Source organism: Zonotrichia leucophrys, unplaced genomic scaffold, assembly GCF_028769735.1.
Source record: "Zonotrichia leucophrys gambelii isolate GWCS_2022_RI unplaced genomic scaffold, RI_Zleu_2.0 Scaffold_555_33365, whole genome shotgun sequence".
Taxonomy (NCBI): domain Eukaryota; kingdom Metazoa; phylum Chordata; class Aves; order Passeriformes; family Passerellidae; genus Zonotrichia; species Zonotrichia leucophrys.
In genome coordinates this window covers 1,573-17,086 of record NW_026992760.1, presented here as the reverse complement: position 1 = coordinate 17,086, position 15,514 = coordinate 1,573, and the positions used below count along the sequence as shown (strand labels likewise).

At 60.0% G+C, this 15,514-nt stretch overlaps 1 protein-coding gene across 1 annotated transcript; it reads left to right on the top strand.

Annotated features, from left to right (window-relative positions):
• Nucleotides 1-3,108: 3,108 nt before the first annotated feature.
• Nucleotides 3,109-14,593, top strand: LOC135441815 (proto-oncogene vav-like; the record flags this gene model as incomplete). Its single annotated transcript, XM_064701365.1, has 8 exons — nucleotides 3,109-3,392; nucleotides 5,952-6,068; nucleotides 6,723-6,781; nucleotides 8,774-8,839; nucleotides 10,147-10,255; nucleotides 11,984-12,073; nucleotides 13,156-13,224; nucleotides 14,487-14,593. Coding segments are annotated over exons 1-8 (821 nt in total), but the record flags the coding sequence as incomplete, so codon positions are not given.
• Nucleotides 14,594-15,514: the final 921 nt, after the last annotated feature.

Genomic DNA, 15,514 nt, shown 5'->3' with positions numbered 1-15,514 from the left:
TGTCCAGAGGTGTCCAGAGGTGTCCAGGGGTGTCCAGAGGTGTCCAGGGGTCATCCAGGGGTGTCCAGGGGTGTCCAGAGCTGTCCAGGGGTGTCCAGGGATGTCCAGGGGTGTCCAGGGGTCATCCAGAGGTGTCCAGGGGTGTCCAGATGTGTCCAGGGGTGTCCAGGGGTCTCCAGAGTGTCCAGAGGTGTCCAGGGATGTCCAGGGGTGTCCAGGGGTCATCCAGAGCTGTCCAGGGGTGCCCAGATGTGTCCAGAGCTGTCCAGAGGTGTCCAGGGGTCTCCCAGGGGTGTCCAGAGGTGTCCAGGGGCCTCCAAGGGTCATCCAGGGGTGTCCAGAGGTGTCCAGAGCTGTCCAGGGGTGTCCAGGGGTCTCCAGGGGTGTCCAGAGGTGTCCAGGGAGTGTCCAGGGGCGTCCAGAGGTGTCCTGAGGTGTCCTGAGATGTCCAGAGGTGTCCTGAGGTGTCCAGGGGTGTCCAGGGGTCATCCAGGGGTTCCTCACTGGACGTGCTCCTGCCAAGGCCACACAAGGCAGGGCCTCAGCTGGGGCTGGTCTGGACAGGAGTGGTGACAACCGGATCCCATCTCCACCAGGATCCCATCTCCACCAGGATCCCATCTCCATTGGGGTGTCATCTCCATCAGGATCCCATCTCCACCAGGATCCCATCTCCATCAGGATCCCATCTCCATCAGCTCCTGGCCAGAGGTTGATGGGTGGACCTTCTTCCATCAACTACTCTCAGAAGTTCACCCACCTCCATTAAAGTCCATCCCACCAGGACCCACCTCCATTGGTTCCTCCACAAAAGTTCACCCCACAAGGACCCACCTCCATAGAAGTTCTTCCACTGAAGTTCACCCTGCCAGGACCCACCTCCATCAGTTCCTCCACAAAAGTTCATCCTGCCAGGACCCACCTCCATTGAAGTTCTTCCATTAAAGTCCATCCCACCAGGACCCACTTCCATTGAAGTTCCTCCACAAAAGTTCACCCCACCAGGACCCACCTCCATTGAAGTTCTTCCACTGAAGTTCACCCTGCCAGGACCCACCTGCACAGAAGTTCATCCTCCATCAGTTCTGCAGAAGTTCACCCCACCAGGACCCACCTCCATTGAAGTTCATCCCACCAGTTCCTCCATTAAAATTCATCCCACCAGGACCCACCTCCATTGAAGTTCTTCCACAGAAGTCCATCCCACCAGGACCCACCTCCAACTGTTCCTCCACAGAAGTTCACCCCACCAGGAGCCACCTTCCCCAGCCGTCCATCCCCACCAGGAGCCACCTTCTCCAGCCGTCCATCCCCACCAGGAGCCACCTTCTCTGTCCATCCATCCCCACCAGGAGCCACCTTCTCCAGCCATCCATCCCCACCAGGAGCCACCTTCTCTGTCCATCCATCCCCACCAGGAGCCACCTTCTCCAGTCCATCCCCACCAGGAGCCACCTTCTCTGTCCATCCCCACCAGGAGCCACCTCCATTGAAGTCCATCCCACCAGTTCCTCTACTGAAGTTCATCCCACCAGGGTCCACCTCCATCAGTTCCTGCACAGAAGTTCATCCCACCAAGACCCACCTCCATTGAAGTTCACCCCACCAGGAGCCACCTTCTCCAGCCGTCCATCCCCACCAGGAGCCACCTTCTCCAGCCGTCCATCCCCACCAGGAGCCACCTTCTCCAGCCGTCCATCCCCACCAGGAGCCACCTTCTCCAGCCGTCCATCCCCACCAGGAGCCACCTTCTCCAGCCGCACATCCCCACCAGGAGCCACCTCCATTGAAGTCCATCCCACCAGTTCCTCTACTGAAGTTCATCCCACCAGAGTCCACCTGTTCCTGCACAGAAGTTCATCCCACCAAGACCCACCTCCATTGAAGTTCACCCCACCAGGAGCCACCTTCTCCAGCCGTCCATCCCCACCTGGACCACCTTCTCCAGCAGCCCATCCCCACCAGGACCCACCTTCTCCAGCCATCCATCCCCACCAGGACCCACCTTCTCCAGCCGTCCATCCCCACCAGGACCCACCTTCTCTGTCCATCCCCACCAGGAGCCACCTTCTCCAGCCCATCCCCACCAGGAGCCACCTTCTCCAGCAGCCCATCCCCACCAGGAGCCACCTTCTCCAGTTGTCCATCCCCACCAGGAGCCACCTTCTCCAGTCCATCCCCACCAGGAGCCACCTTCTCCAGTCCATCCCCACCAGGAGCCACCTCCACAGAAGTCCATTCTCCATCAGTTCTACAGAAGTTCACCCCACCAGGAGCCACCTTCCCCAGCAGTCCATTCCCACCAGGAGCCACCTCCATTGAAGTCCATCCCACCAGTTCCTCTACTGAAGTTCATCCCACCAGGGTCCACCTCCATCAGTTCCTGCACAGAAGTTCATCCCACCGAGACCCACCTCCATTGAAGTTCACCCCACCAGGATCCACCTTCTCCAGCAGCCCATCCCCACCAGGAGCCACCTTCCCCAGCCGTCCATCCCCACCAGGAGCCACCTTCTCCAGTCCATCCCCACCAGGAGCCACCTTCTCCAGTCCATCCCCACCGGGAGCCACCTCTACAGAAGTTCATCGTCCATCAGTTCTACAGAAGTTCATCCCATCAGGAGCCACCTTCTCCAGCCGTCCATCCCCACCAGGACCACCTTCTCGAGCAGCCCATCCCCACCAGGAGCCACCTTCCCCAGCAGTCCATCCCCACCAGGAGCCACCTTCTCTGTCCATCCCCACCAGGAGCCACCTTCTCCAGCCGTCCATCCCCACCAGGAGCCACCTCCACAGAAGTCCATTCTCCATCAGTTCTACAGAAGTTCATACAACCAGGAGCCACCTTCTCCAGCCGTCCATCCCCACCAGGAGCCACCTTCTCTAGCTGTCCATCCCCACCAGGAGCCACCTTCTCCAGTCCATCCCCACCAGGAGCGACCTTCTCCAGCTGTCCATCCCCACCAGGAGCCACCTCCACAGAAGTTCATCGTCCATCAGTTCTACAGAAGTTCATCCCACCAAGACCCACCTCCACAGAAGTTCACCCCACCAGGAGCCACCTTCTCCAGCCGCCCATCCCCACCAGGAGCCACCTTCTCTAGCTGTCCATCCCCACCAGGAGCCACCTTCTCCAGCCGTCCATCCCCACCAGGAGCCACGTTCCCCAGCCGTCCCCAGGTGTCCCCATGGAGGCGTGGCGGCAGTGTGCCCACTGGCTGGTGGCCGCGCGCGTCCTGCCCGCCGGGCACCGGGCCAGCAGCCCCGGGGGACAGGTGTGGGACCTGGCACAGGCCCTGCGCGACGGCGTCCTGCTGTGCCACCTGCTGAACGCGCTGCTGCCCCGCGCCGTGCCACCCAGGGACATCTGTCCCCGGCCACAGATGTCACAGGTGAGTGACACCATGGGGACAGTGACAGTGCCACCCAGGGACATCTGTCCCCGGCCACAGATGTCACAGGTGAGTGACACCATGGGGACATTGATGGGACAGTGACAGTGCCACCGCGGGACATCTGTCCCCGGCCACAGATGTCACAGGTGAGTGACACCATGGGGACACCATGGGGACAGTGACAGTGCCACCCAGGGACATCTGTCCCCGGCCACAGATGTCACAGGTGAGTGACACCATGGGGACAATGACAGTGCCACCACGGGACATCTGTCCCCGGCCACAGATGTCACAGGTGAGTGACACCATGGGGACAATGGGGACAGTGACAGTGCCACCCAGGGACATCTGTCCCCGGCCACAGATGTCACAGGTGAGTGACACCATGGGGACAGTGACAGTGCCACCCAGGGACATCTGTCCCCGGCCACAGATGTCACAGGTGAGTGACACCATGGGGACAATGGGGACAGTGACAGTGCCACCGCGGGACATCTGTCCCCGGCCACAGATGTCACAGGTGAGTGACACCATGGGGACATTGATGGGACAATGACAGTGCCACCCAGGGACATCTGTCCCCGGCCACAGATGTCACAGGTGAGTGACACCATGGGGACAGTGACAGTGCCACCCAGGGACATCTGTCCCCGGCCACAGATGTCACAGGTGAGTGACACCATGGGGACAGTGACAGTGCCACCACGGGACATCTGTCCCCGGCCACAGATGTCACAGGTGAGTGACACCATGGGGACAATGGGGAGAGTGACAGTGCCACCGCGGGACATCTGTCCCCGGCCACAGATGTCACAGGTGAGTGACACCATGGGGACATTGATGGGACAGTGACAGTGCCACCCAGGGACATCTGTCCCCGGCCACAGATGTCACAGGTGAGTGACACCATGGGGACAGTGACAGTGCCACCCAGGGACATCTGTCCCCGGCCACAGATGTCACAGGTGAGTGACACCATGGGGACAGTGACAGTGACAGTGCCCCCCAGGGACATCTGTCCCCGGCCACAGATGTCACAGGTGAGTGACACCATGGGGACAGTGACAGTGACAGTGCCACCCAGGGACATCTGTCCCCGGCCACAGATGTCACAGGTGAGTGACACCATGGGGACAATGGGGACAGTGCCACCAAGGGACATCTGTCCCCGGCCACAGATGTCACAGGTGAGTGACACCATGGGGACAATGGGGACAGTGACAGTGCCACCCAGGGACATCTGTCCCCGGCCACAGATGTCACAGGTGAGTGACACCATGGGGACAGTGATGGTGACATTGATGGTGACAATGGTGGGTGGTGGGGACAAAGGGATGGGGGACATTGAAGGGGACAATGGCTGGTCACAGTGGTGGGGACAAAGGGATGGGGACATTGATGGTGACAATGATGGTGACAATGATGGTGACAATGGGGATGATGATGGGGACATTGACGGTGACAATAATGGGTGAGGATGAGGGTGGTGACAATGATGGGGACATTGGGGTTGTGGGTGATGGTGGCATTGATGGTGACAGTGGTGGCCACGGTGCCAAGGAGGTGACAGGGACAGGGACAATCGTGCCAATGGTGACAATCCTAGTGATGATGGTGACAAGGACAAGGGTGACAGTGGCAATGGCAGTGTTGGTGACAGAGATGATGGCAGTGCCACTGCCCCCATTGGTGACAATGGTGGTGATGTTGATGGGGTGACAATGACAATGCTGGTGGCATTGTTATTGTCACCCCATCAACATCAAGGGGACAGGGACATTGTCACCCCATCAACAAGGACAGGGACAATCATTGACAGGGTGACAATGACAATGATGGTGATGATGGTGGCAATGTTCATGGGAGTGACAATGACGGTGACAACATCGGTGACAGAGATGATGGCAGTGCCACTGTCACCATTGGTGACAACTGTGGTGATGTTGATGGGGGTGACAATGACAATGCTGGTGGCACCAAGTGGGTGACAAGGAGAGGGACAATCATTGACAGGGTGACAACAACAATGACAATGATGGTGGCAATGTCCACGGGGTTGACAATGACAATGACAACGTTGGTGACAGAGATGATGGTGGTGCCATCATTGGTGACAACTGTGGTGATGTTGATGAGGGTGACAATGACAATACTGGTGGCACCAAGTGGGTGACAAGGAGAGGGACAATCATTGACAGGGTGACAACGACAATGACAATGATAGTGACAACGTCCATGGGGTTGACAATGACAATGACAGCATCGGTGACAGAGATGACGTCACCATCGGTGACAACGGTGGTCACAACCATGGAGACACAAAGACCCTGATTTTGATGGTGACAACGGGGGGGGCCAGTGCTGACAGAGGTGACACTGGTGACCCTGGGGACACTGGTGACCCTGGTGACCCTGGTGACACTGGTGACACTGGTGACACTGGTGACCCTGGGGACACTGGTGACCCTGGTGACAGAGGTGACCCTGGTGACACTGGTGACCCTGGGGACACTGGTGATGGTGACCCTGGTGACCCTGGTGATGGTGCCACCGCAGTTCCTGTGCCTGAGGAACATCCGCACCTTCCTGACGGCCTGCGCCGACAAGTTCGGGCTGCCCAAGCACCGGCTCTTCGGCGCCTTCGACCTCTTCGACGTCCAGGACTTCGGCAAGGTGGGACCGGGCTCTGGCTGTCCATCCTGGGGTCTGTCTGTCCACCCCGGGGTCCGTCTGTCCACCCCGGGGTCCGTCTGTCCACCCCGGGGTCCGTCTGTCCACCCCGGGGTCCATCTGTCCACCCCGGGGTCCGTCTGTCCACCCTGGGGTCTGTCTGTCCACCCCAGGGTCCGTCTGTCCACCCCGGGGTCCGTCTGTCCACCCCAGGGTCCAGCTGTCCATCCTGGGGTCTGTCTGTCCACCCTGGGGTCCGTCTGTCCACCCCGGGGTCCAGCTGTCCATCCTGGGGTCTGTCTGTCCACCCTGGGGTCTGTCTGTCCATCCTGGGGTCCGGCTGTTCACCCCGGCATCTGTCTGTCCACTCCGGGGTCCGGCTGTCCTGAGGGGCACTCGGGGGTCTGTCTGTCCACCCTAGTGTCCGTCTGTGCACCCCGGGGTCTGTCTGTCCACCCCAGGGTCCGTCTGTCCACCTGGGTCTGTCTGTCCACCCCAGGGTCTGTCTGTCCACCCTAGTGTCCGTCTGTGCACCCCGGGGTCCGTCTGTCCACCCCAGGGTCCGTCTGTCCACCCCGGGGTCCGGCTGTCCTGGGGGTGGCACCCGGGTGTCCGGTGTCACCCCTCAGTGCCCCGGTGTCCCCTCGGTGTCCCCAGGTGATCGAGACGCTCTCCACGCTCTCCTGGACGCCCATCGCGCAGAGCAGAGGGCTCACGTGAGTGGACAGGGACAGCTGTCCATCCCCAGGTGTCCACCCCAGGTGTCCATCCCTGAGGTCCAGGTGTCCATCCCCAGGTGTCCATCCCCAGGTCCAGGTGTTCATCCTCGAGGTCCAGGTGTCCATCCATGAGGGGCCAGGTGTCCACCCCCAGGTGTCCATCCCCAGGTGTCCATCCCTGAGGGTCCAGGTGTCCATCCCCAGGTGTCCATCCCTGAGGTCCAGGTGTCCATCCATGAGTGTCCAGGTGTCCATCCTTGAGGTCCAGGCGTTCATCCCCAGGTGTCCATCCCTGAGGGTCCAGGTGTCCATCCCCAGGTTCAGGTGTCCATCCCCAGGTGTCCATCCCCAGGTCCAGGTGTCCATCCATGAGTGTCCAGGCATCCATCCATGAGTGTCCAGGTGTCCATCCCTGAGGGTCCAGGTGTCCATCCCTGAGGGGCCAGGCATCCATCCCCAGGTGTCCAGGCGTCCATCCATGAGTGTCCAGCTGTCCATCCCTGAGGGGCCAGGCATCCATCCCCAGGTGTCCATCCCCAGGTGTCCAGGTGTCCATCCCTGAGGGTCCAGGTGTCCATCCATGAGTGTCCAGGTGTCCATCCATGAGGGGCCAGGTGTCCAGTCCCACCTCTGAGTGACCCCAGTGTCCAGTCCCATTGTCCAGTCCCAGTGGCCCCCAGTGTCCAGTCACAGTGTCCAGTCCCCTCACTGGGGGACCCCACTGTCCAGTCTCTGGTGTCCAGTGCCATGAGTGTCCCAAATGTCCAGTCCATGATGTCCAGGTCCTGAGGGTCCCAAATGACCAATCCCAGTGTCCAGTCCCATGAGGGACCTCAGTGTCCAATCCCAGTGTCCAGCAGCGTCCAGCAGTGTCCAATACCTGTGTCCAGCCCCAGGGGTCACTCCTGTCCAGTCCCAGTGTCCAGCAGTGTCCAGCAGTGTCCGGCCCCAGTGTCCAGCAGTGTCCCATCCCAGTGTCCAGTCCCAGTGTTCCAGTCCCAATGTCCAGTCCCCAGTGTCCAGTCCCAGTGTCCAGCAGTGTCCACTCCCAATGTCCAGTCCCACTGTCCAGCAGTGTTCAGTCCCACTGTCCAGCAGTGTCCAGTCCCAGTGTCCCCAGTGTCCAGCAGTGTCCTCCCCAATGTCCAGCCCCAGTGGTCAGTGATGTCCAGCAGTGTCCAGCAGTGTCCCCAGTGTCCAGCAGTGTCCACCCCAGTGTCCACCTCAATGTCCAGCCCCAGTGGTCAGTGATGTCCAGCAGTGTCCAGCAGTGTCCCCAGTGTCCAGCAGTGTCCACCCCAGTGGTCAGTGATGTCCAGCAGTGTCCACCCCAGTGTCCAGCAGTGTCCAGCGGTGTCCAGCAGTGTCCCCAGTGTCCAGCAGTGTCCACCCCAGTGGTCAGTGATGTCCAGCAGTGTCCAGCCCCAGTGTCCAGCAGTGTCCATTCCCAGTGTCCCTAGTGTCCACCCTAGTGGTCAGTGATGTCCAGCAGTGTCCAGCCCCAGTGTCCCCAGTGTCCAGCCCCAGTGTCCCCAGTGTCCCCAGTGTCCAGCAGTGTCCTTCCCAATGTCCAGCCCCAGTGGTCAGTGATGTCCAGCAGTGTCCAGCCCAGTGTCCAGCAGTGTCCACCCCAGTGTCCAGCAGTGTCCAGCCCCAGTGTCCAGCAGTGTCCAGCCCCAGTGTCCCTAGTGTCCAGCAGTGTCCACCCCAGTGGTCAGTGGTTCCAGCAGTGTCCAGCAGTGTCCACCCCAGTGTCCAGCAGTGTCCATCAGTGTCCAGCCCCAGTGTCCAGCAGTGTCCACCCCAGTGGTCAGTGATGTCCAGCAGTGTCCACCCCAGTGGTCAGTGGTGTCCAGCAGTGTCCAGCCCCAGTGTCCAGCAGTGTCCACCCCAGTGGTCAGTGATGTCCAGCAGTGTCCAGCCCCAGTGTCCAGCAGTGTCCACCCCAGTGGTCAGTGGTGTCCAGCAGTGTCCGGCCGTGTCCCCCAGGCCGTTCCCGTCCGAGGACAGCGTTGGGGACGATGACGTTTACAGCGGCCTGTCCGACCTCATCGAGTGAGCGCGGGGACACCGCGGGTGGCACTGGGGACATCTGGGGACACTTGGGGACGTTTGGGGACATTGTGGGATTTTGGGGGCACCAAGGGCTACTGGTGGCTACTGGGAGATACTGGGAGGGTTTGGGGTCACTGGGGGTGGCACTGGGGACAAAAAGGGACATTTGGGGACAAAAAGGGACATTTGGGGACATTGGGGGATTTTGGGGTGCCAGGGCTACTGGGGGCCACTGGGGGCTACTGGGAGATACTGGGATGTACTGGGAGGTACTGGGGGGTCATTGGGGGTGGCACTGGGGACACTTGGGGACATTTGGGGACAATAAGGGACATTTGGGGACATTGTTGGATTTTGGGGACAACAAGGGACATTTGGGGACACTGTGGGTTATTGGGGGCACCAAGGGCTACTGGTGGCTACTGGGAGATACTGGGAGGGTTTGGGGTCACTGGGGGTGGCACTGGGGACAAAAAGGGACACTTGGGGCCATTGTGGGATTTTGGGGACAATCAGGGACATTTGGGGCCATTGTGGGATTTTGGGGACAAAAAGGGACATTTGGGGACACTGAGGGATTTTGGGGTGCCAGGGGCTACTGGGGGCTATTGGGAGATACTGGGGGTGGCGTTGGGGCCGAAAATGCACATTTGGGGACAAAAAGGGACATTTGGGAACATTGTGGGATTTTGGGGATAATCAGGGACATTTGGGGACATTGGGGGATATTGGGGTGCCAGGGGCTACTGGGAGGTACTGGGGGGGGGTCTGGGGTCATTGGGGGGGGCATTGGGGACAAGAAGGGACATTTGGGGACATTGTGGGGTATTGGGGACAATCAGGGACATTTGGGGACCCCAAGGGATTTTTGGGGACAATCAGGGACATTTGGGGACACCGAGGGATTTTGGGGGACAATCAGGGACATTTGGGGACATTGTGGGGTATTGGGGACAGTTGGGGACCCCGAGGGATTTTTTGGGGACAATCAGGGACATTTGGGGCCATTGTGTGATTTGGGGACATTTGGGGGCCCCCGAGGGATTTTGGGGGAGCTCCGGGGGGGTGCCCCCAGTGTCCCCAATGTCCCCAATGTCCCCACGTGTCCCCAATGTCCCCCAGTGTCCCCCATGTCCCCAGTGTCCCCAGTGTCCCCAATGTCCCCCAATGTCCCCAAGTGTCCCCAGTGTCCCCAATGTCCCCGGTGTCCCCAATGTCCCCAATGTCCCCAATGTCCCCAGTGTCCCCAGTGTCCCCCAATGTCCCCAGTGTCCCCAGTGTCCCCAATGTCCCCAATGTCCCCGCAGCGACACGGCCGAGGAGGACGATGACCTCTACGACTGCGTTGAGGCCGAAGGCGACGACGGCGACGACGTCTACGAGGACCTGATGAGGGTGGAGCCGCCCCCGGCCGCGGTGGGTGGGACCGACACCCCAAAAACACCCGGGACACCCCCAAAAATAGATGGGAATCCCAAAATAGAGCTGGGACACCCCAAAAACACCTGGGACACCCCAAAAACAGCAGGGACACCCCAAAAAACAACTGGAAACACCCCAGAAATACCTGGAAAACCCCAAAAACACCTGGGACACCCCAAAATAGAGCTGGGATACCCCCAAAACAGCTGGGACACCCCAAAAATATCCGGGAATACCCCAAAAATACCTGGGAAACCCCAAAAACGCCTGGGAATGCCCCAAAAATACCTGGAAACACCCCAAAAATACCTGGGAAACCCCAAAAACACCTGGGAATGCCCCAAAAATACCTGGGAACCCCAAAGACCAGAGATACCCCAAAAATAGAACTGGGAACCCCTAAAAACAACTGGGAACCCCAAAAATAGATGGGAGCCCCCAAAACAGCTGGGACACCCCAAAAACACCTGGGAATGCCCCAAAAATACCTGGGAACCCCAAAAACCAGCTGAGACACCCCAAAATAGAGCTGGGATAATATAAATAGACATATAGACAAATAATATAAATAGACACCCCAAAAATACCTGGGAACACCCCAAAATACCTGGGACACGCCAAAAATAGAACTGGGACGCCCAAAAACACCTGGGACACCCCAAAAATATATAGGAGCCCCAAAATAGAATTGGGAACCCCAAAAATAGATGGGAGCCCCCAAAACAGCTGGGACACCCCAAAATAGAACTGGGGCACCCTAAAAACAGATGGGAACCCCCAAAGAGACCTGATTGTCCCCTCCATCCCCTGTGTCCTCTGTGTCACCTGTGTCACCTGTGTCCCCACAGAACGGGGGATTCCTGATTGTCCCCTCTGTCCCCTGTGTCCCTGACGTCCCCAAGTCGTCACAGAAGAGCGGGTTCCTGATTGTCCCCTTGTCCCGTGTGTCCTGTGTGTCCCCAGTGTCCCCCCTGTCCCCCGTGTCCCCACAGAAGGGGGGTAGAGCCGATTGTCCCCTCTGTCCCCTGACACAGGGGACACACAAGGGGGTGACTGTCCCCTGTGTCCCCTTGTCCCCTCTGTCCTCTTGTCCCCATGTCCCCACAGAACGGGGGATTCTGATTGTCCCCTCTGTCCCCATGTCCCCACAGAAAGGAGGAGGTTCCTGACTGTCCCCTTGTCCTCAGTGTCCCCAATGTCCCCTGATGTCTCCTGTGTCCCCTGTGTCCCCTGTGTCCCGTGTCCCCTCTGTCCCCTGTGTCCCGTGTCCCCACAGAAGGGTGGGTTCCTGATTGTCCCCTTTTCTCCACTGTCCCCAATGTCCTCTGATGTCCCCTCTGTCCCCTCTGTCCCCAATGTCCCCATGTCCCCACAGAAGGGTGGGTTCCTGATTGTCCCCTTGTCTCCACTGTCCCCAATGTCCTCTGATGTCCCCTCTGTCCCCTCTGTCCCCTCTGTCCCCACAGAAGGGGAGGGTTCCTGATTGTCCCCTCTGTCCCCTCTGTCCCCTTGTCCTCTGTGTCCCCATGTGCCCACTGTCCCTGATGTCCCCGTGTCCCCACAGAAAGGAGGAGGTTCCTGACTGTCCCCAGTGTCCCCTGCGTCCCTGATGTCCCCACTGTCCCCTGATGTCCCCAATGTCCCCACAGAAGGGGAGGTTTCTGACTGTCCCCACTGTCCCTGATGTCCCCACTGTCCCCTGTGTCCCCAATGTCCCCACAGAAGGGGGCCGTGGACCGGCGGCTCTGCTGCCTCCAGGAGCTGCGGCAAACGGAGGAGAGATACACGGAGACCCTGGAGTCCATCTGCCAGGTGGGACATTGGGGACATTGGGGACAATGGGGACAATGGGGACAATGGGGACATCGGGGGCATCGGGGACATTGGGGACAATGGGGACACTGGAGTCCATCTGCCAGGTGGGGACATTGGGGACATTGGGGACACTGGGGACAATGGGGACATTGGGGACATTGGGGACACATTGGGGACATTGGGGACACTGGAGTCCATCTGCCAGGTGGGACATTGGGGACAATGGGGACAATGGGGACAATGGGGACAATTGGGACATGGAGACCCTGGAGTCCATCTGCCAGGTGGGGACATTGGGGACAATGGGGACAATAGGGACATCAGGGGACACTGGGGACACTGGGGACACTTTGGGGACACTGGGGACATTGGGGACACTGGGGACATTGGGGACACTGGAGTCCATCTGCCAGGTGGGGACACTGGGGACACCTTGGGGACACTGGGGGACACTGGGGACACTGGGGACACTGGGGACATTGGGGACATTGGGGACACTGGAGTCCATCTGCCAGGTGGGACAGTGGGGGGACATTGGGGACACTGGGGACACCTTGGGGACACTGGGGACATTGGGGACACTGGGGACATTGGGGGACATTGGGGACATTGGGGACACTGGGGGTGTTGGGGACATTGGGGACATTGGGTACACAGAGACCCTGGTGTCCATCTGCCAGGTGGAGACGCCTTGGGGACACCTTGGGGACATTGGGGACACTGGGGGTGTTGGGGACATTGGGGACATTGGGGATGTTGGGGACACTGGGTACACAGAGACCCTGGAGTCCATCTGCCAGGTGGAGACACCTTGGGGACACCTTGGGGACACTGGGGACACCTTGGGGACACTGGCGACATTGGGGAAATTGGGGAATTGGGGCATTGGGGCAATGGGGACACTGGAGACACCTTGGGGACATTGAGGACATTGGGGACAGTGGGGACATTGGGGGGATTGGGGACATTGGGGGCAGAGGTGGCCTCCCAGTGCTCCCAGTAAGGCGCGGTGTCCCCTGATGTTCCCTGATGTCCCCCAATGTCCCCTGATGTCCCCCAATGTCCCTCGCTGTCCCCAGCACTTCCTGCGGCCGCTGCGGCACTTCCTGAGCCCCCGGGACATGGAGAGCGTCTTCATCAACGTGGAGGTGACAATGGGGACATGGGGACATGGGGACATGGGGACAGGGGACACCAGGACATGGAGAGCGTCTTCATCAACGTGGAGGTGACAATGACAGGGGGACATGGGGACATGGGACAGGGGGACATGGAGAGCGTCTTCATCAACGTGGAGGTGACAATGACAGGGGGACAAGGGGACATGGGACAGGGGGACAGGGGGACAGGGGGACAGGGGGACAGGGGGACACCAGAACATGGAGAGCATCTTCATCAATGTGGAGGTGACAATGACAGGGGGACAGGGGACATGGGACACCAGGACATGGGGACATGGAGAGCGTCTTCATCAATGTGGAGGTGACAAAGGGGACATGGGGACAGGGGGAGAGGGGGACAAGGGACATGGGGACATGGAGAGCGTCTTCATCAACGTGAGGTGACAATGACAGGGGGACATGGGACATGGGACAGGGGGACAGGGGGACAGGGGGACATGGAGAGCGTCTTCATCAACGTGGAGGTGACAATGGGGACATGGGGACACGGGACACTAGGACATGGGGACTCTGACCAGTGACACTGAGCAATGACACTGATCAGTGACACCAGTGACATGGAGGTGACAATGACAGGGACAGGGGACATGGGGACACTGACCAGTGACACCAGTGACACCAGTAACATGGAGGTGACAGTGACAATGGGGACATGGGGACACTGACCAGTGACACCAGTAACACCAGTAACATGGAGGTGACAGTGACAATGGGGACACGGGGACACTGACCAGTGACACCAGTGACGGGGAGGTGACAGTGACAACGGGACATGGAGACAGGGGGACAGGGGGACACTGACCAGTGACACCAGTGACACCAGTGACCACTCTCAGCTCTCCCAGTACCCCCCCCCTGCTCCCAGTAACCCCCCTGAGCTCTCCCAGTGCTCCCAGTCCCATTCCCAGTGCTCCCAGTCCCTCCCAGTAACCCCAGTTCACTCCCAGTACGCCCAGTCCGTTCCCAGTCCATTCCCAGTCCAGTCCCAGTGCTCCCAGTGCTCCCAGTGCTCCCAGTCCCTCCCAGTAACCCCAGTTCTCTCTCCCGCAGGAGCTGCTGGGGCTCTCCCAGTGCTCCCAGTCCCATTCCCAGTCCGTTCCCAGTCCGTTCCCAGCACTCCCAGTCCGTTCCCAGTCCCTCCCAGTAACCCCAGTCCATTCCCAGTCCATTCCCAGTCCATTCCCAGTCCGTTCCCAGTCCCTCCCAGTAACCGCAGTTCCCTCTCCCAGGAGCTGCTGGGGCTCCATCGCCGTTTCCTGGGGGAGCTGCGGGGGGCGCTGGGGGGGCCCGGGGGGGGGCGGGCGCTGCCCCCCCTGTTCCTGCAGTACAAGGAGAGGTACGGGGGGGGGGTTGGGGGGTCCGGGGGGGGGGTTGGGGCGATTTTGGGGGTCCTGGGGAGGGTTTTGGGGCGATTTTGGGGGTCCCGAGAGGGTCTTGGGGGGATTTTGGGTGGTCCTGAGGGGATTCAAGGGGATTTGAGGGGATTTTTGGGGGGTCCTGAGGGAATTCAGGGGGATTTGGGGGATTTTGGGGGCGGAATTGGGGGGTTTGGGGGGTCCGAGGGGGTCTCGGGGGGCGGTTTGGAGGATCCTGAGGGGATTCAGGGGGATTTGAGGGGATTTTTGGGGGGTCCTGAGGGGATTCAGGGGGGTTTGAGGGGATTTTTGGGGGTCCTGAGGGAGATTTCGGGGGTCTTGGGAGGCTTTTGGAGAGGACCCGGGGGGTTCTGAGGATAATTTGGGGGGTCTTGGGGGGGATTTGGGGGGTCCTGGGGGTGTTTGGGGGGGTCAGGAGGGATTTTGGGGGGTCCGGGGGTTTGGGGCAATTTTGGGGGGTCCTGATGGGTCCTGGGGGGATTTGGGAGCAGTTTTGGGGGTCTTGGGGTGATTTAGGGGAGTTCTGGGGCTTCTTGGGGAGAATTTGGGGGCGATTTGGGGGGGATTTGGGGGCATATAGGGGGGGTTTGGGGGTCCTGGGGGGGATTTGGGGGTCTTGGGGGGGATCTGTGGGGTTTCAAGGGGGTCCTGAAGGGATTTGGGGAGAATTTGGGGGCGATTTGGGGGGGATTTCGGGGCATTTAGGGGGGTTTGGGGGTCCTGGGGGAATTTGGGGAGCGATGTGGGGAGGGGGTGGGGGAGCTTGGAGGGGTTTGGGGGTCCTGGGGAGGGGGATTTGGGGTCCTGGGGGGGGGTCTGTGGGGTTTCAAGTGGGTCCTGAGGGGATTTGGGGAGAATTTGGGGGCGATTTGGGGGGATTT